This window comes from Ctenopharyngodon idella, chromosome 6, assembly GCF_019924925.1.
Source record: "Ctenopharyngodon idella isolate HZGC_01 chromosome 6, HZGC01, whole genome shotgun sequence".
Taxonomy (NCBI): Eukaryota; Metazoa; Chordata; class Actinopteri; order Cypriniformes; family Xenocyprididae; genus Ctenopharyngodon; species Ctenopharyngodon idella.
Window position 1 is genome coordinate 8,751,149 of NC_067225.1, and position 27,801 is coordinate 8,778,949.

A 27,801-nucleotide genomic window follows, 5' to 3' on the forward strand; every position below is an offset into this window, starting at 1 on the left:
CAGAAAAAGTAGTCTTATTCATGTACAAGACAACCAATTTCGAGATGTTCATTGCATGGGCAAAAAGTTCTGAAAAAGTAAAAAAGTCATACAGTTTTGGAATGACATGAGGGTGAGTAAATAATGACAGTGACATTAATTTTGTTAATGTGATAAACCAGGGACAGTATAAGGAGGAAGAGACGTTAGTTTGAGTTACTGCATAACAGCAGACTAGGGTTTACAGTACAAAAATTATCAGATACACTTTCATCTTATGTATAAAAAATACCTGACAGAGAGATATGAGCTAGAGAGGGTGTTCAGCATTATAGTCAGTGATTCATTGGACGCTTCAGATGTTGCCCAGAAACAAAATGATCTGCATCCGAAAGTTTTCATGGTTTGTGCGGATTTATATTACCATTGTGCTCAAAATTTACAGCAAGAATTATTCACAGATACAGGAGCCATAATGTTTTGAATTTTTTCTTAATGCTGATTTCCTCAATATAAAAGTGGATTCCTCTGAGAGGTGAGTTCAGGCGAAACAGCCCTTCCTCAGATATACAGATATACACATGCATTATTCCAAATATTATGTGTTTTTACTGCAAAGTCAACAGTCTTGAATCTCCAATGATACTATAAGTTAGAGTTTAATGAAAGAGCTTACAAAAATGTATGATATTTATAAAGCAGACTATAACTGACTAAATATTCAGCCATTCAAACTGATAGAAAACTTAAAGGATTTAAGTTTAAGGAAAATGTGCTATTAGCATCAGCTGAGCATCAGAAATTCATGACATTTGGCATGTTTCTTTAGACTGTCCTGTTGTCCACATGTACCATGTTTTGTGAAGTTTGGACATTGTATTCACAAGATATAGGCCAATTTGTCATGGGCCACACCCAAAAATATATCAGCCACAACATCTCCACAACAAACTAAATGAAGCAAAATTATTTTGATAACTCTTTGTCTGGAGTATCTTGAGATGATGGATACCCAGTTTAGTGTGAATTAGACAAAACAGCCTAGGACGAGTTTGAAAAAATAGGTTTTTCAGAAAATTAGAATTTAATATACATATAAATATACATATAAATAAATATAAATTCTTAGGAAATAAGAATTCTGATGCTAGCATATACTAATGCAGAATTCTTGACAATTTGCTTATAGCGGCATATTGTGGCAGATTCTTACAAAATTTGGTACACACACAGTCTCAGTTTAACACTATATAAAAGTGTCCATTTTTGAATAGTCAGCCCTGATTTGACATTATTAGCCACTGCAAACTGACTGGTTGCTGGCATTAATGTTTGTTGGTTTATCTAAGGAATACTGTTGAAGACTATGTTAGCATTTGCCCCAAAGCAGATGCATACCAATTCAACTTAGTCTGATTGAACATATGGTTGTAGAGTTATGAGGGTATCTGTTGTAGAGCACCCTATGGTTAGAATTTGTTGCAGCTTGTTGTGTATCCTCAGAATGTCCTTTTGTTCATGTGTATCAAGTTTTGTCAAGACTTTGCGTTCGGCAGATACAAGTCCATTAGTTAAAATAAGCAACACCTCAAAATTTTTATTGGCTTGAATCTTTGCCAACGCTTAGATGCAACAAAATTCTTTTGATAACTTTTGTCATAAGCAAAATGTCATGCAAATCGGACCAACAGCTTAGGAGGATTTAAAAAAAGTTGATTTTTGGCAGAAAATGTCAGGAAAAAAAAGGGAAATTAAACGAAAGATTCATGAGTATTTTGATTCAAGCCCTTATAGTTCCAAAGTTATGATTTAAAACATTTGGGACAATCATGCCAAGTTTGGGATCTCTATGACTTAGTTTCTGACTCATACACTTTTAGGGCAGAAAAGTAGAAGAAGAAAAACAAAAACACAGTGCTTGGACGCCTAATAATTATGTAGCTAACATCTGCAATGTTGGATTAAGTGATAATGCTTTTAAAAAAGCCTCATCACACTAACAGATTGTGAAGTGAGTGAGATTGAGTCAAACTGATGTTATATTTATGATGACAGACGTAAGTGGTAAAGAGGATCTGTGTCACGAGTTGCTCCAATGAAGATGAATACAAAAATCAAACAAGGTTTATTTAGAAGACTCAAAGATAATTCAAAAGCGTAACAGAGTGTCTTAACACAAGCAATACCAGACAACTGAAGAGTGCAAAGGCAGCAACTTAAATACATGGTAAACGAGGGAACTAATAATGAACACCTGTGATGATCAAATGAATTACCATGACAATTAAAAGGTGGCGGGAAATTTGAACAAAGGAAGACGTGACTAACGAAAACAAACTGAAATGTCCATGAAAACTAAAACAAACTGAACATAACTGTGAGAATCTGCTTATGTGGTTACTGTTGGCTCTTGCACTGTGGGACATTACTGTAGGAGGCTTTATGGTAAAGTATTTGGGGTGCTGACATAAAGGTTAGTAGTTCCCAGGTAGGTTTAACCTATCGCAACTGAAAAGGTAACTCCAGACTGCTCAAGGGAGATTATCCCAGTAATTACTGATGATTGGCTGTATGCTATATATCCTGTGATTAAAACAAAAGATCTGCTCAACAGAGTTGTGTTCAGGCACATAAAAATACATTTATGGTCCATGACAAATGGATAAACCTGAAAGAAAGGAGTTGGGATTAGAAAAAAATGCTTCCTTCTGGAGAATAGAATTGTTTACTTCTATTTTAACATCCTTTATATTTTATGATTTTATTTATTTATTTTTTCTCAAATACATCTGTGAATTGACTAAAAGTTTTGATATTTTCTCTCCATTCTCTAAAACAGTGAGATAATATAGTTATCGGATTTATGGTTTACTGGTATTAACACCTGCAGCTTGACTGGACTCATCACTCAAACTTTTATGTTATGGTAATTTTGTCACACAATCTGGATGCCAAATATGCAATTCAATACTTGTTGCTTTTTTTAAACATCTTTCATCATACAACAAAGCTGTCAGCACTATTAATCTAAAACAGAAATAAATCCCTGACTCAGGTGGGCTTTAAGAAGTGCAAATTCTGCTGTCATCCAGAGAATAGGTGGGCAGAAATTATTTTTATTAATTTATGTCTTAACAGTAGGCTATATGAGAAAAAATATTGTTAAATATTGCTATGTGAAAAAATAATCCATTATATTATCCATTATAAAATGAAAGGTAAATATAAAACCATAAAAAAACTGCTTGGTTGAAAAAAAACTTGATATCCAACATTAAGCTATTTTTCAGGCATGATATATGTATGTACGGGATGTATTTATGCCATTCAGGGCCGCTTATATATATATACTGCACATAGCCTCATTATCGGCTGTTTCTATAGGCCGCGCTATGTAAGCCATCCGCCATATTGGAACGGTCAAAGCCGGTATGTGAACTCTCGAGAGCAAATTGACTGAGCATCTGCAACCTTAATTGATTGTATTAATGTATGATTATCTATATCTACAATAGAGTTCAGCGGATGATTTTGCTAAACTAACAAAATACAAGACGAAGGCATTAGCAAACATGACATTTAAAAGTTACCATAATTTAAAAACCTTTAATATTGAGTTAATACATATAAAAACACAAACCAACATATTCTCACCTGTGAAAGGTTATCCCATTTCTTCAAGAATTTAAACATGCGTTCCAGGCTGGTTTTTGAGCCCGTAAGTCACGACTTCAAACCACGACTCAGGACTTTGTAGCGTTCCAGGCAAAGTCCCTTTAAGACAAGTCATTTCACTCGGCGGCCATCTTTGAAACGCTTCTCGGGCATCCAAGTGCAGCTCCTATCTCTTTGAATGGGGAAACATCAAATTCTCTAAAGCTGTTTGCCAAGCTTTCGATTTCTTATTTGAAATCACCAATGAAATCTGACAACAACTGTCTCATAAATTTTGTTTCTAAACGCTCGAATCATGACAAAAAACGGTATTTTTCAGGCTGGATCAACCTAATGCGCATGCGTCTTTTTTAATGCCTAAATGCACGTCTCTTGTGCCTCATATCTGAGGCGCGCGTCTGACTGTTTCTATAGAAACTGGAGCTTCTAACGGCCGCTGCAGTGACGCGATGACTTTACCAGTCGGCGATTGGCTCTTATTTAGAAGGCGGGACTTATTCCACCATATTGCGCATTGCACTTTCTCCCTTTCATAATAATACGAGTGATGCGTCTTGTGTTTTTCTATAGACCTTATTTACCAGAGAAACAAGCGCGCCGCCATCTTTAGAATATTGTCTTTGAACTTCCGTTTTTGCGGTAGCTCTGTATATTTCTATGGCATCGCTGTTGAAGAATAATTAGCTGGTGAAGTGGATTTACCTGTTGTAGAGTTAATGAAAGTTATCATGAGCATTGTTATGTTCAAAGCAGATGTCTTAACAAATGTCAGTAGACCGGGAAGATTTTAAAATGAGCAGTTCTTTCATAAATACATAAGATCGCTGTGGAAATACAAGCCGGAAGTCAAAAGACAACGAGCGCAGCACTGAAAAGGGGTGGGGCTACATAAGGTCTATATAGTCTTTGCTGAGTGCAAGGAATTGTGGTAGCTAGATGTAAACAAACCAGCATGGCGGACCGTATGGGGCTTATGCTCATTTACAATCATTTCACACATAACATTGTAATACATAATCGTGTGTGTATTATTTCTCATTATTATATTATTATTAATTTGATTGCAATGTTATATTGTCCTAAAGTCTATTTCTCACTGTGTACCACTTGCATAAACACCGCATCCATAGGGGCTGCCATTGTTATTTCGCGGGCTATGTGACGTCAGAGTGTGGAACTGGGAGTACATCGATCTAGTACGAGTTCACGGGTGGAAAATCACGGGTTTGACTGCCATTCCAGTGCACTTTCATGGGTAGAAGGTTGGAAAAACACGGGTTGCCTGGAACGCAGCATTAATATTGACGGTTTCACGACCAGAAGCTTCGCAATGTTGTGGCACGACACGCTGACCCTGTTCAAAATGGCGGGCGCGCCGACGTGTCTGTTCAAATGTGCCGTCTACTATACATATAGATGCTAAGTACATTTAGCAGTAAATGTTATTAGAAAGACAAATATTGAGTATATATTGAAATTCTATATTTAAAGAATAACGGCAACAGCAAAGTAAGAGAAATGGTCAACCTACTGTGCACTCGAATCGCTACTATCTTAGCTAAAATGCAGAAAGTTAGTGTCGTTACTATGACAACCAATATGGATGTGCAACTGCAGTGTGAAGGGAAAAATGAATGTACATTAATTAGTGAATAATTTCAATGCTTATTAAGAGACAACTTATTTATAGCTACAATTTGTATAAAAGTATCAACCCAGTGCTTAGAAACATTTCTATTTAAGTTTTAAGTGTTTAGTCCAATGTCATTAATGCTCCTTGAAGTTAAACAAACACTATTTAGCAGTCTAACAGCATAAGTCAAGAGACTCATTTAAATCAGCACACTCACTGAATTCTGACCCACTTTGGAGAAATTAACACATCTAATGAAGCAATGTGGCATCACAGAAGGGCTTGACAGCTGTCATTTACACAATGCCTATTTTAAACAAAATCAGTAACAATGGACGGTTGTTTAACCTCTTTGAAATTTATGAGTGTTTTGCAACAGGAGCTAAACTGAGGGACATGATTTATGATTTATGAACACGTCACTGTTTATATATGTGACCTAGAGCGTGCCGGTAGTTTGTTTCAGTGTGCAGTATGGCTGGAAGGTGATGTCATTCGAACACTGAAACATCTGATCCATTGTGAGGTGGAAAATTGGTTCACGGGAAAGACAAACTGCACTGAATCTCTGCTTATAAATGTCAAATGTTACATTCATGTCTGTCTTCAATTTCCTGTAGTTCAAAAGGTGGAACATAGTGCTAGCAATGATAAGGTCATTGATTTTAATTCCAGGAAACATATGCACTGTAAACTAAAGTGCTTGCTACATGATGACATCTTCCACTGTCAAACACTATTTTCATTTAATTTCCCATGATCTGAAAATATTCTGACCAATGTTCTCTGGAGATCTGGCCTTCGTAGCAAGGTAGATTTTCATAGAGCTATCAATTAGATCTCTTGCATTAAAGATATAGTCCACCCCTAAAAATGAAAATTGTCATTATTTAGTCCTCATGTTGCTCCAAACTTTTCTTACTTCTGTATTTTTTGTCCATTGAATGCAAGTCAATGGGAACCAGAATGTTTGGTTACCAACATTCTTCAAAATATCTTCTTTTATGTTTCACAGAAGAAAGAAATGCATCCGGGTTTGCAATGACATGAGGGTGAGTAAATGATAGAAGATTCATTTGTGGGTGCACTGTCCCTTTAAGTCATTTTCCATATTCTGACCACCGGGTGGCGCCATACGGATAACATACACAATAATATTTCATTTCAAAACTTCTTATTTCATTACTTGCAATCATTTCAATCTTTCAGCCCAAGTCATCTGACTTTACTTAAAATGCTTGATCAAAATATAAACTTTTAACTGTGATAATGATATCGTAGTTAATTTTATACCACCATGGTTTCTGTTAAAGCCTCTCTGCTAAGGATGTCCTCTCAGGTCAAATAAAACATAAAACAATGATTTTGTGAACACATTTATTTGGGGCAAATATACAGTCTTGAAAGACAAAAGGCATATTATGTTTGTATTTTTTAATTACAAAACTTGTGGATGTCAAAAGTTTTCTTTCAGCATCATTTGAATTCTTTTAAATTCATTTAAATTCTCAAAATGTGCTCTCTTTCCATCAACTGTTTACTATACATGAATAACAGAAACAAAACAATATTTACATGTCACGCATTGTTAAAATGACACTAAATACGCTGAGAGATATAGATAGCAGCTTTACAGCCAAGCTGTATTGCTGTTTTCAAAAGAAAATATCCTGGCACCTAAAGAGGGAAAAAGAAATTAAAAAAAAACTTGAAATGAAAACACAAAAACACTGCAAAACAGTGTAACGTACATTTCCATGATTCAAACAAGGAAACCGACATGCAAAACTCACCGACTCAGCGTCATGCTCCAATCCTGTGTCATGGTGTTCAATTTCATCATCACGAAATTCTTTAATAATCTGATTGAATTAAAAACATTTAGTTTATTAATCAGTGTGTATTATTTTAGATATACACCTTTTTGCATTTTGCTCAAAAAAACAAATCAACAGATGCACAAGTATCCTAAGTGAAGCCCAAATACACATGCTTTATACGTACTGTCTTTTTTTAATGAATTAAACATCACAGAAATTTTCAAATGAACGAAGGTCAGTGTCATAAAGAATGAAAAGTCTGATCGAACGATTGCTTTTTTTGAGATAACTGGCTGATTTCGGGAACAGAATGAACAAAACTCCATTAACTTGCCACTTTAGATGCATAGCTATCAAATTACATGTGCCATAACAACACCTTTTTACCATATTTGAGGGAATTTGCCATAAAAAGGAGGCTTGTATGTGTCTGACAGTTCAATAAGCTTTAAAGGCACAATATGTAATTTTTCGCCGCTAGAGGTCGCCTATTCAAAACAAATGTGTAGCATGACGCCGCCGTGATTGAGCGCGGAATCATGGAAGATGTTGTCTTCGCCTCACAGCTGGTGGAAAAGAATCCGATGGGCAGAAATCATGTTCATGGATGAGATTATTAACGTTACTGTAGTATGAATCAGAGCAGGGCGAGTGCTGTGCTGCCGCTGGAGCGATTGCTAATGAGAGACGAGCGCGACAAACGCCTCGAGAGCAGAGGAACTTTTATTATGCCGCAGTCACCACTTCTGCTTCTTCTGGTCAAGCATATGTGGGGTAACGCAACACTGTTCATCATATTAGATACATTTGAGTGTGTTGATAATGATGTTATAACGTTACTCTGTGCGTTCGCTCGGAGGCTGCTGTGAGAGACACTTGTTGCACACTGCAGTAAGCTAGATCGATATTAGAATATCATATTAATATAATCAAGAAAATGAGAAACAATAAGACTAAACGTGTTGAGCTATGTAATAATGATTAGTTTTCTGTCTAAATATGTATCCAAACAGTTAAAATATATTAAAGCGTCTTTGGTGTTTCAATGGTTTCTACAAAATAAAACCGGAAATCGAGGATATTATAAGTACACAAGTCAACAAAATATATAACATTGTTCTAGTGTTTTTTTGGATATTTTAATCCAAAAATCGTAATATTGTGCCTTTAAAGCTTGATGAACAAAATGGAAGAAAGCAACAGCGCAACGATTTGATTTGCTATTTGGGCTGACAATCATTTATCTCTATATACTTTTGCAGCAGTATACTGTTAGCGAACATCCCGGCACCGCCCACACTGCTGAGCGGTATTTATACGAGTATGTAAACAAGTGCTGTGTGCTTTCCTCTCAATAACAAAATAAACACAACAAGAAGGCAGCAGTTAAGAAAGCATCTGATCATAGCAACGTGGATATGTTTGCACAAGCTCTGCAATTCGGCTCTCCAGTCAAGTCATGTCACGTCACGTTTATTTATATAGCACTTTATACAATAGATTGCTTTAAAGTAAGCAGCTTTACAGTATTAAAAAAGTGTCAATGCCACATTCAATTAGAAGTACAACTTCAATTTCTACCATAAAGCGGCTCTCCAATGTGTTCATGTTTTTTTACTCGCGTCTGACATCGACGGACTGAACAGAACAGAACAAATGAACCGCACCAAAGAAGGCAAAGCCCCAGAGCACACCCACCCTACTACGTAATGGCCACAGACCAACGGTAGTTTGAAGGTGAGCTTTGGCAAGCTATTTTGAACTCCTGAAACAAACTTCGTTTTGGCCTGATTTTGTTCAAAATTACATCACACCAGTTCATTCTTTGATTTCGTTTGAAGTATATCAGGCCCTTTATTGTAAGTGTGCATGCACAGCACTGGTATAAGCACACACATTACCTGTAATAACTCTGTATATCTCTCTGGATCAATCTCCATGAGTGTTCGGATTTGGCTGTTGTAGTGCTCTGAGATGCTCTCCTCTACTGCAACAGTGCAAGCCATGGCTCCTTCCTTACCCAGAAGAGCAGTACATGCCCCTAAAACCATGGATGTAAGAGTTAATTATTACAAGTTACAGTGCAAAAGGAAGTAAATAAGCATGCAAAAACATACCTAATGCAAACCCAGCGACATTCCATAGCGGCAACAATAATGTTGGTCGAACCCGATGCTCACCCAGGATCTCATTAAACTTTTCCAAATGTATTTTCTCTTGGTCCCACATATGCTGCAGATGTGAAAAGCACATTTACACATTTAGTTATTCCATTGAACTTGGCATATGTGTATTTAAAGTCATTAGACTGACGTTCAGTACTTGGATTAGAAGCCCTGTCTGAGTTCGTCCGAGAACTGCCATCTGCCCAGCGTAGATGCGATTGGCTCCGTACTCTCCTGCATGGTCAACCCTCAACATCCTGTCCAGCATGGCTTTCTCCTCTTCGTCACATGTTGGAGGAAGGACGCTGTATCTTCTACATGACACGGAACCACTTACTGCACACATACAAACACAATAACTCTGTAAGACAAAGAACTACAAAAGGTTGGACACCTCTTCTCCCAGTTTATTATTACTATTTCCACATTTTAAAATAATAATAAACACTTCAGAAACTATGAAACAGCACAAATGAAAATATGGGAATTTCTGTATAGTGACCATAATGTATGGTCTAGTGCACCCATGACTTTTTTAGAAGCCCCTTTTTAATTAAATATATGTGATAATCTATTATATAACATAAAATATATGACATAACATGATGAGATTTTTGGCCTGTTACACATCAAAATGTCTCGAACTTCTCCCAAAAATTAAAATTATACAACAACTTCATAATTTTGACAATTGATTGAATTTATATTCAATACAGTGTGTAAAAACAAAATATTTTGAAAATATTAAATCATTTTAGTTACCAAGAAAAGAAGTGTCCCATATTCTGTGTGCAACCCTTTAGCTGCATAATTTCCCCCATTACAAAATCTAACATTATACCTCAAGATACAACATAATTTAGACCTTTTCTACAGTACGGCAAGGGAACAAGTACATTCAATTTTCTCAATTTAACGCTGACTGCTTTTGAGTTATTCAGTTTATTAGGTAACAGGGTTTGTATAGATATGTCTACAATGTTAAAAGGGTTGCAAAAAACTGCAAAGACAATAAAAAATAACATTTAAGTTTGAAAATCAACATTTCTGAAGGTTAAACCATTCCAAACTAACCATTTGATTTCAGGCCTTATTTTGTGGATAGTACATTATGTTGACAAAAATATCTGATATTCAAATATCTGCATTACCAACCAAAATATTACTTCTAGTCCTTATCTGCAAGTTTCTGAAATATTAAGATGAGCTACACATTTTCTATAATAATAAAAAAATATATATATATCATCAAGTCATATAAACCTTTAATCAGAACCTTTACAAATCATCTGGGTTTTGAGTTTTTCCATTGTTATTATTACCAGGTTAAAACCATCACTAAAAGTCCTCATTTCAACAGTATTACAGACGAAGTTCGAGGAATTGTTTTCCTGACATCAGTGTGTGATCCGGACAGTCAGCAGCTGTCATAAACTCACACATACATGCACATATTTACCTCTGTTTACTGCACGACAGTTCCTTACGCTTGACGGACACAAAACAAGACTAAGGTCGGGTCTCAAAGCACACTTCGCGGCTCTCTGCATGTCTAGAAATGATACAATTATATATCGCACTGTAAAGAGAAATATTATATATTTTCACTGAAGGTTGTGGCGCTTTTAAGTGACGTCATCGCGTCGCTACGTTCGTGCACGTGTGGACGCTGGGTGGGTGTGTGATGCTGGAGGACTCTGTAATATGTCACAGAGAAAATGCTTTTTGTGGAGACAACGATAACAAACAAAGAAAACTGTTTGTAAAGAATATGCCTCACAAAATATTACTTTTGGTGTAGTTTCAATATTTCACCTAATGGCCCATAGGTGGCACTCTCACACAAATGAGTCGAGTCGAACTAGTGCAAGTCATTTGGTTACTACTAAATATATCGAAGCAATACAGAACTTATTTGTCAATTGGACAGCTAAACTAACATTGATGTGTATAGTGTACATCCAGCACTAGACATTTTCCCACCTGATTGGGTAGGATAGTCAGTGTAAAAGTTTCCTATATCTACTTGTTAATCCTATACTGACCAAATTGTTCTCAATGCTGCGTTTCAGTGGCGTAGACATAGACAATTGCCCTTTGCATTCAGTTTCTAGTCCTTGTAATTTTCATTACAAAGTCATTTTAATGGAGTGTAAACTGTAGGTGTCGAGTTTACATGCCTTTGGTGAAGTGTAGAATGTGATTTTTCACCCAAGTCAGTAAATTCCATGGCTTCTGTAGCTACAGTATGTCTTAGATTAAGACATACTGCACATATTTCACTGCAGTGATAAAAATGGACCTCGGCCATCTGAAGAAAGGTGCTGACTGCTATGGAACTGCGACTGGCATTAGGTAAACATTGAACTGTAGGTAGAAGTCGGCCTGTAAAGTCAATGCTATGAGTTAGTTATGAGAATCTGATGCTAGATCAACATGACGACAATTTTTCTTTAAACAGCCTATGATGGAATGTAAAAAAAATGTGAGATCAAACAATTGAGAAACAGGATCTGAACTTTAAAAGTGAATAGAGCAGCCTTAGGAAAAAAGAAGTACAGTGTTAACACTTTTTACTATTTGAACAAGATATGTAAATTAAGATGTCCATCATTTTGTGGTGTAATATATAAGAATCATGCGTTAGCAGAGGTTTGTGGTTGGAGCTAACATATAATTTAGGCACCACGACTATATATTTTATGGGTCATTCCGTGTCAAATCAACCGTGTCAAGTTCCCCTGGCTCAAGTTTTTGATTTTGCTAATATTTTTTCTATAGAAAGACAAACATAAATAGTGATGAAAATATTAAATGTTACAGATGTACATTTCTAGTTTTAACATTATTTGTTCTTCAGATATTCCTCTTTAAATTTAAGTATCAGCACATTTGGTTTTTAACCACTGAAAATGTGTACAATTTACCAGTTTACTCAGGGAGCCACATTAAGATCTCCATATCTCTGGGATTGAACCAACGAGGGCCTTTAAAATGAAGATACCAAAAGGAAAGATTCTCAAGAACCAGAATCTAAAAGGATATTAAGATATCTTTAATACTTCTTGAGTTACAGGCATGCAAAGTTGAGGTTAAAAACACAAGAAGTGCTTTTTCCCCATTTTTGAACTGTCACTGTTGGCGTATAATGAAACAAAGATAGCTAACAGACAGTCAACAGATTTTACTAATAGACCTACCAATCTCTGTGTAAAAATAAAATAATGATGCTGCCATCTTTCTAAAGTCATTTTCACACCCTTGTAAATTGGCTCCAAATCTCAGGTGAAAATTGTCATTTTGACCCCCCTCTACAAAATAGTGGATTACTCAGTAAATATACATCTGTGACATTTAATATTTTGGCTTTCATCACTATTTATGTTTGTCTTTCTACAGAAAAAAATATTAACAAAATCAAAAATTTGAGCTGGGTAAGTTTCTGAAATTTGGTTGATTTGACATGGAATGACCCTTATGTTATTGGTATTTGACATCTTCAGCTTCAGTTGATAATGGGTTCAGCTCTATATCTATAAAGTCCTGCTGATGTTATTACCCAGAAAAATAATTTATAAAAGCATTAAGTGAGTGTCTGTTGGCATGTATGTCCACAAGTGTTGAAAGAAATAATGTGTTCACCTCTGTTCCAAGGCTCTGGTCAGACAGCCTGAGACATAGCTGTGGTGGAGTAATGTCTAAGTGCTTCAGGCAAAATTTAGTTTATTTGTTTGCACTGATGAGGGAGACGTGACAACTCTTGCCTTGATGTACTATATGTCGAGGGCCATGTGATATATTCAGTTTCACAATTTTGGACATAGTGGCACATCAATAGTATAGTAATTATTTTTTATTAGTAGCTTACAATGAAATTAGAGATGAAATCTCACATCCCTGTTATGTTGCCACATTTGACCAATAGTTGTGATTAAGCTTTTTACTTTTTTCATACAATTAAATACTATAAAATTACTATTACTAATACAGTTACATTTTATAGATTTGAGTCAATGTGTCGTAGCCAATTAATGCACAAAAGTATATAATTAAATGTACTTTGAATGCTTCTGGATGATGGACGGTTTTCTGTTGCTCAATACATTGAGGTATAACCTCTGGAATCTACTTGATTGTTTTTGAGGGAGCGATATGTGCAATTGTCATACCAGATATTTAGACGGATGACTTTTTTAACCATTTCAGCATCACCTGGTGTTGTATCACTTCGTCAGTAGAGTTTGTAGCACTGTTGTTGTGTGGATATTATTGATTTTGCCACTATTCTGTTTATAAAACCTCTGTTTATTACACAGGTTGAGACCTGGAGCATGACAATAACACTTAGAAGGATTGGTCCCACTTTATATTAGGTGTTAAAATAATAATGGTTAAGTACAATGTTACTGCGTTCATGTTTTATTGCAAAACACTTTTGCTGTTATTGAGGTGGGATACGGGTAAAGTTAGGGACATGTTTGGTGGTATGGTTAGGTTTAAGGGTGGGTTAAGGTGTAACTATAGATGTAATTACAGAAATTATTCACAGATGTAATTACATGCAGACATTTTTACATGCACAATAAGTGCATTGTATAAAGTAATTAGATGTTAGTCCATGTTAAAGACATTTAAAGGGTTAGTTCACCCAAAAATTAAATTTCTGTCATTAATTAATCACCCTCATGTCATTCCAAACCCGTAACACTTTCGTTTGTCTTCGGAACACAAATTAAGATATTTTTGATGAATCCGAGGGTATCTGATCCACACAAAGGCAGCAATGACATTGCACCTTTTGTGGTCCAGAAAGGTACTAAAGACATCATTAAAACCATCAATGTGACTACAGTGGTTCAACCTTAATTTTATGAAGTGATGACAATACTTTTTGTGCGCAAAAACAAAACAAAAATAACGACTTTATTCAACAAATTCATCTGTCCCCTGTCATACTGCTACGCTATTTCGTTGAAGAGCTTCAGTGTTTACGTCCGAACTGCGGCTCAGTATTGGCCAGAAATAGCGTAGCAGTATGATGGGACAGATGAATTTGTTGAAAATAGTGTAGCAGTATGATGGGACAGACGAATTTGTTGTAAATAGTGTAGCAGTATGATGGGACAGACAAATTTGTTGAAAATAGTGTAGCAGTATGATGGGACAGACAACTTTATTGAAAATAGCGTAGCAGTATGATGGGACAGACGAATTTGTTGTAAATAGCATAGCAGTATGATGGGACAGACAAATTTGTTGAAAATAGTGTAGCAGTATGACGGGACAGACAACTTTATTGAAAATAGCGTAGCAGTATGACGGAACAGACGAATTTGTTGTAAATAGCGTAGCAGTATGACGGGACTGACAAATTTGTTGAAAATAGCATAGCAGTATGACGGGACTGACGAATTTGTTGAAAATAGTGTAGCAGTATGACGGGACAGACAACTTTATTGAAAATAGCGTAGCAGTATGATGGGACAGACGAATTTGTTGTAAATAGCATAGCAGTATGATGGGACAGACAAATTTGTTGAAAATAGTGTAGCAGTATGACGGAACAGACGAATTTGTTGTAAATAGCGTAGCAGTATGACGGGGGACTAACGAATTTGTTGAAAATAGTGTAACAGTATGACGGGACTGACGAATTTGTTGAAAATAGTGTAACAGTATGACGGGACAGACGAATATAGCGTAGCAGTATGACGAGGGACTGACGAATTTGTTGAAAATAGTGTAACAGTATGACGGGACAGACGAATTTGTTGAAAATAGTGTAGCAGTATGACGAGGGACTGACGAATTTGTTGAAAATAGTGTAACAGTATGACGGGACTGACGAATTTGTTGAAAATAGTGTAGCAGTATGACGGGACTGACGAATTTGTTGAAAATAGTGTAACAGTATGACGGGACAGACGAATATAGCGTAGCAGTATGACGAGGGACTGACGAATTTGTTGAAAATAGTGTAACAGTATGACGGGACTGACGAATTTGTTGAAAATAGCGTAGCAGTATGACGGGACAGACGAATTTGTTGAAAATAGTGTAGCAGTATGACGAGGGACTGACGAATTTGTTGAAAATAGTGTAACAGTATGACGGGACAGACGAATTTGTTGAAAATAGCGTAGCAGTATGACGGGACAGACGAATTTGTTGAAAATAGTGTAGCAGTATGATGAGGGACTGACGAATTTGTTGAAAATAGTGTAACAGTATGACGGGACTGACGAATTTGTTGAAAATAGTGTAGCAGTATGACGGGACAGACGAATTTGTTGAAAATAGCGTAGCAGTATGACGGGGGACTGACGAATTTGTTGAAAATAGTGTAGCAGTATGACGGGACAGACGAATATAGCGTAGCAGTATGACGAGGGACTGACGAATTTGTTGAAAATAGTGTAGCAGTATGACGGGACAGACGAATTTGTTGAAAATAGCGTAGCAGTATGACGGGGGACTGACGAATTTGTTGAAAATAGTGTAACAGTATGACGGGACAGACGAATATAGCGTAGCAATATGACGGGGGACAGACAAATTTGTTGAAAATAGTGTAGCAGTATGACGGGACTGACGAATTTGTTGAAAATAGTGTAGCAGTATGACAGGGGACAGACAAATTTGTTGAAAATTGTGTAGCAGTATGACAGGGGACTGACGAATTTGTTGAATTTGTTTTGTTTTTGCGCACAAAAAGTATTCTTGTTGCTTCATAAGATTAAAGTTGAACCACTGCAGTCACGTCGACGGTTTTAACGATGTCTTTAGTACCTTTCTGGACCTCAAAAGGTGCAGTGTCGTTGTGGTGAATCAGATACCCTCAGATTTCTTCAAAAATATCTTAATTTGTGTTCCGAAGACAAATGAAGGTCTTACGGGTTTGGGACAACATGAGGGTAAGTAATTAATGACAGAAATTTCATTTTTGGGTGAACTAACCCTTTAATATAAAGTGGGTCTGAAGGATTTAAAATCACCTGCGTAGCTCAGCAGACTCAAGGGAAAAACTGGTGCATATAATAGTCTTGTGGTCAGGAACTGGGTTACTTGCTTTTGCCTGTTACGCAACCCTGGTGCAAGTTTAAAAATTGGCTCAACACTTTTTATTTTATAGTTGCTCAGTGGTATCCCCCTGGAAAAGACAAACCAGCTCATAAAAGCAACGACAACAGCACAAGAATCAAATTCAGATTTCAATTTGCATTGTCTCCCAGTAGACGCACACCTCTTTTTATAGTCCGCTATTTAAGCAGGGAGAGGAGAAGCTTTACTGCCAATATTGGAGAGTTTGCTCTCAGAAATGTTTCTTCTCAACTGCAGACCTTGTTAAACCACTCAAAAACAGGCTGCTCTTGCAGACTGTGTGAATTCAGCAGGCCGATGTAAGCTAATAGATGTCGCTGCGTCTGTCTGTGCTTTTTAACAAGTCGACTACTGAAGAGGAAAGTGTCAGGGGCTTGTCCAGCATGTTTTGCATCTGCACCTGGCTGTGGGGAGCGTGCTTTCATGTCCAGACAAACCTCCCTGCGGCTGGCTGGGATGAATCAGATTTCACAATGAGCCGGCAAACAAGCAATAGTCTGCATATCACAGATGAAATAATATACAAATGCTTATTACTAATGTTTGATTTTGACGAGACACTGATGATTCTGCAGATGTTGGGAAAGATGACCTTTAAAGTATATTACAATCCTGTTTGTTAAATTTATGGGGCCCTGTATAAATTTGAAGATGGTCCAGTAATCTCATTCATTCTGATATAAAACTCCTTTGCATTTGATAAGTGAAACAATTTGAACTGTCAGATGTATTTACTGATAAAACTGATGGTTCTCAACTGGTATTACTACCAAGTTATGAAGCAACAGCTGTATTTGTTACAAAATATAGTAGTTTGGTTAGATGTGTGGCATTTAACATCAACTACAAAAGATACGGAAAGTGTTTTCTCCTCCGTATTTACAATAATGTGGTTAGTTACACTATATTATTTGCATTTAGCATTGTTTTTTCTTTGCTGCCATATTAGAACATACCTGCAGCCCATTGTTGGATCACGACCCATCAGTTAGATCAGGGGTGCCCAATCCTGTTCCTGGAGATCTACCTACCTGCAGAGTTCAGATCCAGTCTTGATCCAACACACCAGTCTGTAATTATCAAGTGCTCCTAAAGATCTTAAATTAGCTGGTTCAGTTGTGTTTGATTAGGGTTGAAATCAAAATTAAGGTTTTTTGGCTTTGAGTATGAATATGTTAGCCTCACTGTTATCTATAAGCTAGTGTGCTCTAAAACAATGGCAAAATTCGTATTTAGAAGATATAAGCATTCAAATCTTACAGTCTCTCACTTCCGCCAAAGTGGATCAATGGTTTTGATGACATCACTCTGTACTTCAGCTTCTCATCAGATTTTCTGTCCAATCAAACGCTCTCTAGAATCTAAAGCATCCCGCCCCCTAAATTGGCATTGAAGCTGCTGCAGATAAAATCAGTCACTTGTTCACTCATTTACTATTTCTTTCTACATGGTGAATGGCACAGTGCAGTATATAGGGGATGGGGAACGATTAAGACGGTGTAAATATGCTTTCCATTGAGGTGAATGAAGTCTGGTTTTACGTTAGTGTCACGCGAACCGCCACATCGGCTAAAAATTCTTCTTTAGTACTTCTTAAGATAATCTTAAGGACATCTAAGTGTACTCAACTGTGCTATTTTGAGACACCATGAAATATGAACTAAAATGTGCTTTTAATATACTATCTCTGTATTTAAAAAATGTATTTAGTTACCACTTATAGTACATTTGAACCCATAGTGTACTACAAGTGGTAACTAAATATATTTTTTAAATACAGAGATAGTATATTAAAAGCACATTTTAGTTCATATTTCATGGTGTCTCAAAATAGCACAGTTGAGTACACTTAGATGTTCTTAAGATTGTCTTAAGATGTACGAAAGAAGAATTTTTAGTATATTAAGTACAAAATCAGTGCGTGAAAATAGAGCACTTTAAGTACATTATAGAAGTGTACTTTTTTTTCACCTGGGCTTACTTTGACTCAAGTCTTTTGATCGAGATATACTTAAAAGTATATTTATAAAAGTATAGTATAAAAGTACATTGTTTGAAAATATTGATTTATAAAGAAAACAGATATATTCCTAATTCTGAGTATCTGAATTTTTGTGTAGGCTAGTCCACTGGTAGTGTACATAGGAATTTACTTCAAATCTACTTAAAGGGATAGTTCACCCAAAAATGAAAATTCTGTCATCATTTACTCACCCTCAAGTTGTTCCAAACCTTTAAAAATGTCTTTGTTCTGTTGAACACAAAGGAAGATATTTTGAAGAAAGTTTATAACCAAGCCGCTTTGGGGCACCATTGACTTCCATAGTAGGAAAAAAAATACTATGGAAGTCAATGGTGCCCCACAACTGTTCAGTTTCCCACATTTTTTAAAATATCTTCCTTGGTGTTCAACATAACAAAAAAATTTATACATGTTTAGAACAGCCTGAGTAAATGATGACAGAATTTTCATTTTTGGGTGAACTATCCCTTTAACTCTTTCCTCGCCATTGGCTGAATTTTCAGGCTACACGGTAGGGGGCGCTGTTACGCATCTTCTGAAAGAGTACAGAATCTCCAGATCAAAATGCAGGAGAAGAAGCTGAAACAAGCGATAGAAAACTCACGCAAATGTAAAATAAAGGAAACATTAAACAGCATATAAATCAAAATTGCCTAACATTACTCAATGAGAACTATGAAGCTTTGGGGGTGTTTATGGACTTGATCTACTCCACCTGTGTTTGATCATAGTTCTGAATCCCATCTGGACATAGTCTTTGACAAAAATGCAATTTTCTCAGCTTTTTGTTTGAAATGTTTCCTTTTTTTTTTCTTTTTTTTAAATGAAACTTACCCACATTTAAGTGTTGATAAAAAAGGATTCATGAAGCTAGAATAAAATGTTTTTAAAATGGAAAGAGTTAAAGTACAGTTAAAGGTATTTCAAGTATATAAAATAATACCTAAATAGGAACATAGTATACTTAAAGTGCAAAAATAATATATAAAAAGTAAACTACAAGTGTAATGTCATGTTCACATAAAAAAACTTACAAGTATACTTGCACTAAACTAGTAGTTTACTGAGAGTATATTTCAAAGTGTACTTTCATATACTAAAAATGTACTACTAGTATTAACTTGTAAGTAACTAGTATACTTATAAGTTCACTTGTAGTACAGATGCAGTACAAATGAGAAATGTAGCTGTGAACTAGTTGTGTACTTAAAGTTTACTACCGTTACACTTATAGTACACATAAATGTATACTTCACTTGGGCCAATTTAGTCCCAAGCGGTATTAAAATAGTACACTTATAATAGTACACAAGTTTACTACTAGTACATTGATACTAGTATACTTTCTACATAAAGTATACTTAAAAAATATACTTGAACTTTACTTAAGTATACTTGATAAAATGAACTTGAGGTATACTTCTTTTTCGTAAGGGTAGCACAGAGCGGATCATATGTGCGAGTCAGCGCAGACCGTAAAACATATCGGACCCATTTGAATTCTGCACAGATTGCTAGGTAAAATCTGCGTTTTTGGTGGGGTTCCCCTGATAAAATTCGCATTCCAGGGGCTAAATATCATGTTATTTGGGGTCACTTCAATCTGTGGACATGAAAAACAACCTGCGGCAACAGTGTTAGAGTAGCCCTATTCTGCGGGAATACTGCTCTACAGGCTGTTTTAAAAAAGGGGAGGAGCTGTTCGATATGTCTCACCCTGTCTTCCTGCTTCAGTGGAAATTACGTCAGCACATTGAATAATGCTGCACGTTTCAAGGCACTTCAGTGGGCCTTTAACTTTGAATGAAGGTAGATCTCCAGGAACAGGACTGGGCACCCCTGAGGCCCTGTTTACACCTGGTATTAAATGCACTTGTTATGGGCTTTTTCAAGTCGTTCAATCTAATGGATGAAATAAGCTCATGCAATTTACATATGAACGCGAAATGAGATTTCACGTTGAGAAAACATACAGGGCATCAGCTTTCGTTTCTGCTCTGACAGCTGCAAGACCGGCCGAACACTGGGAGTGTGTGTTAGAAATCAGGAATGGTGAGAGAACTTTGTGCTTGGTATGTTTTTCATCTTCAAACCAAACTTAGGTTATAAGCCGACAAAGTTTAAACCCCATCTGGCTCTTCCCATAATGTTTCCGCATTAGGTCAGTAGGCGGAGAGTAGGCCTTGCATATTCGACCACATGAGCGTCTACGCTAGGAAAGCATGGGTTTTCAACTACCTCTGGAAGTGGTCGAAAGCTTAGAACATTTTGGACCCCTTTTACACCTGTATTTAGCGTCATCCACTTGATCGGACTGACGAAAACTCAAAGATAATACCATTCCAAAGTCCAGGCAGTCTACAACTGACATGCATAAGGTGCGATTGTGAGGGTAGTCTTTTTTCTGAAAACCTACAGTTTTAATTTGCCATGACCGTCAGGGTGTGTCTGAAATGCCTGAGCATCTCTGTCATAATAGAAAGCTGAAATATCTTTTTCTGGACCATTTAATACAGCGCAAGTGGACTCATAACAGTGAGCTTATTGAACTGTGACTTTTCTCAATAACATCTTATTTTAAATCATGACCTAATGTTTTCTGTTTTAATGTTCAAAAGTTCATACAGGAGAAAAAAAAATTCTGATTTGTGAAGGCACTGCAAGTGAAGGATTAGCCGTGTTACAGTACTGTCCCTCCTCTTCTGTACAGACTGCAGTGCGCCCCATCTGGATGACAGCTGTGCCATTTGTCATAAACAAAACCATGAACAGTAAAAAACAAAGACAGTAAAAAAAAGTAGCATTTTGGAAAATACAAGTTTAAACCTTTTATGTTTAATTAAACAATTGTTTTAAAACTGATATAGTCATACCAGCTTTGTATGTATAGAGACATATATATACGGTACTGTAATTATCAGAGCCTGTGTAAAAAGTCTCAGTACCATTGACGGTATAGAGTATAAAACCAAACCCAAAATGCTTTAATAATTCGAAACATTTTTAGAGCTCCATCTGATCCCAATTAGCTGTGGAAAGTATAAGAAAATAAAATATTCAGATGGCACTACAAAAAAAAAAAAAAAAAGTGTTTCGTTAAACACTCTCGCTCTTTGTGGAGAAACACTCATAAAGGACTCAGAGCTCCCGCTTATTCCTCAGTCCTGCAAAAATATTTTTAGCCAAAGTACGCCAATAAACATTAAGTTGTGTTTGTGTAGCATGAGTCTGTACCACGAATTATGTCATAAATGAATGGATGTACGTCACTGAGCAGGGGTGAGTAGGTGGTATTCTACATTAGATTACAGGATCGGCTCCAGAGAGCTGTCTGCGGGCCGATCCCACGGATTTCCACAAGCTTCTATTTTGGAGCAAGAAGGCCTGCTTATAGTTTGTAAAAAGCCACAGCATTCTATTAAAGAAGGTTAAAGTAATTGGACGATGTTTATTCAAGGGCAAAAGTCTTGCCACAACATTGTCCTTCCTTTTGTTAACGTGTAGCGTGCAGATTTTCCATTTGGCCGCACGTATAGATTTCTGTGAGTCGATAGCAGCTTTTGGAGTCTTCAATCAAGGACTCTTGACCATGTGCCTGGTCTTTGATCTGCAGTTTGACAATAATAAGAGGCAATATAATGACACAGTGGTGCATCATCCTGTTGTGGCCCACACATGCTGCCTTCCTCTGTGCCTTTTTAAAATTGCAGTGCTCCCTTAAAAATCGGATTCGTTAATGGACAGAATGACCATATAATAGATAATAATCTTTGAGGAAATGATAAGTGTTGCGACGGAGGGCCGCCAATGTTTTGCATGGATTTTAGGGCATGTGGACTCTTACTTGACTCTTATTTCTTCAGGGGTTCACAGGCCCCTGAAGGTCAATGGTCCGTTATGCCAAGTCCGCGATTTTATCACGGAATTGGGCTACTTTTAAAGGATTAGTTCACTTTCAAATGAAAATTACCCCAAGCTTTACTCACTTTCTGATGAGCACAATCGGAGATATATTTATAAATATCCTGACGCATCTGAGCTTTATACTGGCAGTGAGTGATACCAATGAGTATGAGCTGAAGAAAGTGCCTCCATTCATCATAAACGTATTCCACACGGCTCCGGGGGGTTAATAAAGGCCTTCTGAAATGATGCGTTTGTGTAAAAAAAATATCCATATTTAACAAGTTATGAAGTAAAATATCTAGCTTCCGCCAGACCGCCTTCCGTATTCAACTTATGAAGAAAGTGTAAAACTCTCGCAGTTCAAAAAGCTTATGCTACGTCCTACACCTTCCCTATTCAACTTATGGAAAAAGCTTAAAGTCGGCATGAAATGGAAGTTTCGATTGTCTTTTCTTCTCTACTGTGATGTCTATCCGAGTGAAACGGCATCTGAAATGAGAGGGCGGGACTTGATTTCATCCTTCGGCAATTGATTGGATTGTTGGAAGTTGGACAAAAAGGAGGCAAATCTGAATACCCGTTTGCAGTCAGTTGTGGGGGATTTCTCTCCACCGGACTCACTGCCAGCACCCTAACGTTACTGTAAGAACTTTATTTATTAAGGATGACGACGACGGTCAACGGCACTAAACAGCGAGAGAGAGAGCGCGCATGAGAGAGACTAACTGACTGACGGTGCGCGGGGAAGAGCAAGCGTTTTCGGTTCATTCCTATGGAAGTTGAGCTCACGGATAAGTTAAGCGTGGCGCTCAACTTCCATAGGAATGAATCTAAAAACACTCTGGTCGCTTGCTCTGCTCCAGTGGACACGCAGCCTGACTGACTGAGCGTGTCCTCCATCAGGTTACTTTCAATGTTTAAGAGTACTGTACACCCCAATGACTGGCATCAGCGGTGGTTAATGCATTAATCTCTATAAAGTGAAGCATCAGCTTACCCCATCGACAGCATTCACCCCATACGTCACTGGATCTGCTGGCAATTCCAGATAGCTCCGCCCTCGCGCCATAGCACGTGACAGGAAGAGATGATAAGTCGTTTTGAAGGGGGAGGGGAGGTTAATGTTTTTGATTAAAGATTATGAGGGCACATAATTTTAAAAAAAAGCACTTTCTTCGGCTCATACTTGTTGGTATCGCTCACTGCCATTATAAAGCTTGGATGCGTCAGGATATTTATCAATATATCTCTAATTGTGTTCATCAGAAAGAAGAAAGTCATGTACACCTAAGATGGCTTGAGGGTAAGTAAATCATGGGGTAATTTTCATTTGAAAGTGAACTAGTCCTTTAAGTTGTTGCTGGGGGTAAAAAAATTTTTTCCGCGAGTTGATTTCCACCCCCGTACGTACGATTTTGGCGCTCCAACACCCCCAAAACACCCCCCAGACGTACAAATTCATTGGAGAATTTGGCTGCCCAATGGAGAAAATCGCATTGGGCTATTTTTGGGCTACTTTTGACTAGCCATTGGGCTACTTTTGTTGCACAGACCTGGCAACCCTGATGAAGGTACTGTGGATGGTCGGTACAATGAGGATGGGGGTCTTCTATATCTTTTTTTAAATCAAATGAAATGATCTCATGATCTTCAGTTGCTTCCATACATTTAGGCCTAGATATATGTGACCCTGGACCACAAAACCAGTTACGAGGGTCGATTTTTGGAAATATCTGAAAGCTGAATAAATAAGCTTTCCTTGTTAGAATAGAACAAATACAAGTTAGTATTTGGCCAAGATACAACTATTTGAAAATCTGTAATCTGAGGGTGCAAAGAAATCAAAATATTGAGAAAATCACCTTTAAAGTTGTCTAAATGAAGTCCTTAGCAACTCATATCCACTCACAAAAATACATTTTTGATATATTTAGGAAATTTACAAAATATCTTCATGGAACATGATCTTTACTTAATATCCTAATGATTTTTGGTATAAAAGAAAAATCGATCATTTTGACCCACACAATGTATTGTTGGCTATTGCTACAAATACACCTGTGTGACTTATGACTGGTTTTGTGGTCCAGGTTCACATATATGGGGTGTGGGGTGTTGGCAGCGTCAGAAAAGATTAAAAACTCTTGCTCTGATGTAAAGGTGTTACATTTGTTGATAGGCCTGCCATGTAGACATAATTATATGGTGAGTTTATACATGCATAAAATTAAGATACATTTTTGTTCAACCAGCCTGTAATTAAGAGACTGACTGGAGTGATGAAAATCTTGACGCATCCACTTCCGGTGAGAGCAAACCATCATCTCATCCAAAGGAATCCAGACAGAGGTACCCTCCATTTATAGTGTCTGCAATTTAGCAGGCAATTACTCTTCCTCCTGTGGTTTTCCTTTTGTGTTTACCGTGGAATTCAATCCATTTCGTAATCACAAATCTCAGCAAAAAAGTTATATAATGATCTCTGACATATAAGTGGAGTATGTGACAAAAAAATGCAATACTAATCATTTTCAGACAGGAGTGTCATGCTTTAGGCAAGAGAAGACATGACCAAAGAAAAAAAAAACCTTTTTAATGAGTTTTTAATGTAGCTCTGTTAAGATGTGTTAGCAAAGTTAGCAATATTAAACTAAATATTTAAGTAAGCAATATGTAAAGTCCATGCATATACATAAAAATGTACACACACACACACACACATATATATATGTATATATATATATATATATATATTTACACACACACACATCAAATTTTATACTTAAATACTTTAATTATATTATAAATGTATTATACTTATATTAAACATTTTTTTCCATATAAGATACATTGGACATTGGACATTGGCAGTTGATGGCAGTTGTATTGATGCCTACACTCACAGTTCAGTTTTCAGAAAATCCTTGTGGCAAATGCCTCAGGAATAGAATGGCTAGTGGAAAACTGTGAGACATGTCTGACGACAGACCTGTCAAAATCCTCATCAACTCAGACGACCTTGTCAGCACATAACCAGACGTTTGATCCCTCCTGAATCACGAAAAGGGGCAGACGACGTAGCAGGATGGAAGGAGGGCGGGGAGAGCGTGGCAGAAAACAACACAAGTCATAATTGCATGCGTAGGCTGACACATCTGGATTTACCACTCCTTGGCCCTTTGCCACAGACTTTATGATGGTTCTTAAAAAAAAAGAAAAGAAGATATTTTCTTACTTCCTACCAAAAGCTGTGTCTTAATGGGTTTGGCACCTCTGCGGCCAGAGCTATATTTATCTGCACTGGAGAGAGTAGGTTGAAAATGACACCATTATTTTCTCTAGACTGTTTTCGCTCCAGAGTAAATGAAAGAGAGAGAAAGATGGAGAAAAAGAGAGGGGCTAGAGGGATGAGAGTGGAGTTTGACTGGTGTACCAATGCACTGGCACTATGTCTGCCAGATTGGCATAGAGACAGACACTCTGGTCTCTTTTGTATGCCAGCTAAACAGACTCTTTTTGGCTGAAAGTGGCAACAATCCAACTTTCTTTGGACTGCTTTGACTTCAGTCTCCTTTTCCACTAATGTTAAATCTCTATCATACGGCGTTGTGCTAACTGGCGAAGCATATGCTGAGCAGATCCAGCATAAAAATGCCAGTAAGTTAGGACATAACCATTGGATTTGTAAAAATCTGACCCAGTTCAGTGATGCTCTTGTGTTTTGACACAAATATTATTACTAAATGATCACGCTGGCAATTTTTTATTTGACAGACGAAAAAAATTTCCTACATGGAAAAAAAAAAGAAAATTCAGTTATATTTCAAAATATATTAAAAAATTATATTACTAATATATATATATATATATATATATACAGTGGTGGTCATAATTATTGGCGCCCTTGGTAAATATGATAAAAGATGACTATAAAAATAAATCTGCATTGTTTATCCTTTTGATCTTTAATTCATAAAATTAGCAAAAATCTAACCTTTCACTGAAGGAAAAGAATTGAAAGTGGGGGGAAACTCACATAAAGAAATAAATGTTTTTCTCCAAAACACGTTGGCCACAATTATTGGCACCCTTTTATTCAATACTTTTTGCAACCTCCTTTTGCCAAGATAACAGCTCTGAGTCTTCACCTATAATGCCTGATGAGTTTGGAGAACACCTGACAAGAGATCAGAGACCATTCCTTCATGCAGAATCTCTACAGATCCTTCAGATTCCCAGCTCCATGTTGGTGCTTCTTCTCTTCAGTTCACTCCACTCATTTTCTTTAGGGTTCAGGTCAGGGGACTGGGATGGTCATGGCAGAAGCTTCATTTTGTGCTCAGTGACACATTTTTGTGTTTGTTTTGGATCATTGTCTTGATGGATAAAGCAGGTCCCATTTGAAGTTCCAGTCTTGTCTGACAACTGAATATGCTGGAGATTGTTTCTGGATGAGAGCAGAGGATTTTTCTTGAAACCCTCCCGAACAACTTGTGGGGATGTTGGTGCTGTTTGATAATTTTTTTAGGCTTTCTGAGACTCAAGACTCAACTAATCTCTGCAGTTCTCCAGCTGTGATCCTTGGAGAGTCTTTGGCCACTCAAACTTTCCTCCTCACCGCACATTAGGACGATATAGACACACGTCCTCTTCCAGGCAGATTTGAAACATCTTTAGTTGATTGGAACTTCTTAATTATTGCCCTGATTAGTGGAAATGGGGATGTTCAATGCTTTAGCTATTTTCTTACAGCCACTTTCTATTTTGTGAAGCTCAACAATCTTTTGCTGCACATCAGAACTCTATTCTTTGGTTTTACTCATTGTGATGAATGATTACGGGAATTTGTGTTTCCTCATGTTTATACTCCTGTGGAACAGGAAATCATGGCTGGACGATTTCATGTTCCTGATCACCCTGGTGTGCTAAAAAAAAATTAAATATGAATGGGAATATACTTCAGAAATATTTTACTCATAAAAAATTCTAGGGGTGCCAATAATTGTGGCCAACATGTTTTGAAGAAAAACATTTATTTCATAATGTGATTTTCCCCCACTTTCAATTCTTTTCCTTCAATGAAAGGTTAGATTTTTGTTAATTTTATGAATTAAAGATCAAAAGGATAAACAATGCAGATTTATTTTTACAGTCATCTTTGATCATATTTACCAAGGGTGCCAATAATTCTGACCACTACTATATATATGTGTGTTTATATTACTATTTTAAAATATATTTTTCTGTATGTTTGAGTTAATTTCTCTTTTTTTTTTTTACCATTCTTCATATATTCTTCATATTTTCAGTTTAAATTATATTATTTTATCCAAAATATATTTTAAAATACATTTTGCATTTTCTTTTCCCTTGAAATATGCATTGTAGATATTTTGTCATTTAAAAGTTTAAATGAAATACATTTTCAAATTGAAATATATATTCCTTAAGCTCTGCTGTTTCTCTAAGAAATATATTTTTCCTGAAAATTGCTGTATG

General features: G+C 36.7%; 1 protein-coding gene across 1 annotated transcript; it reads right to left on the bottom strand.

Annotated features, from left to right (window-relative positions):
• Positions 1 to 6,650: 6,650 nt before the first annotated feature.
• coq7 (coenzyme Q7 homolog, ubiquinone (yeast)) lies at positions 6,651 to 10,929 on the bottom strand. Its single transcript, XM_051898187.1, has 6 exons — positions 10,732 to 10,929; positions 9,430 to 9,608; positions 9,225 to 9,339; positions 9,009 to 9,148; positions 7,081 to 7,149; positions 6,651 to 6,964 (listed from the first exon to the last, which is right to left on the bottom strand). The coding sequence occupies exons 1-6, from the start codon at positions 10,820 to 10,822 to the stop codon at positions 6,887 to 6,889; spliced, it is 672 nt and encodes a 223-aa protein (XP_051754147.1). The 5' UTR covers positions 10,823 to 10,929; the 3' UTR covers positions 6,651 to 6,886.
• Positions 10,930 to 27,801: the final 16,872 nt, after the last annotated feature.

Coding starts and splice junctions, on each gene's coding strand:
- coq7 (XM_051898187.1), bottom strand. CDS start 10,822: ATGCAGAGAGCCGCGAAGTGTGCTTTGAGACCCGACCTTAGTCTTGTT. Junction 9,340..9,429: donor AGACAGGGCTTCTAATCCAA/GTACTGAACGTC, acceptor TCACATCTGCAG/CATATGTGGGACCAAGAGAA. Junction 6,965..7,080: donor TGGAGCATGACGCTGAGTCG/GTGAGTTTTGCA, acceptor TTCCCTCTTTAG/GTGCCAGGATATTTTCTTTT.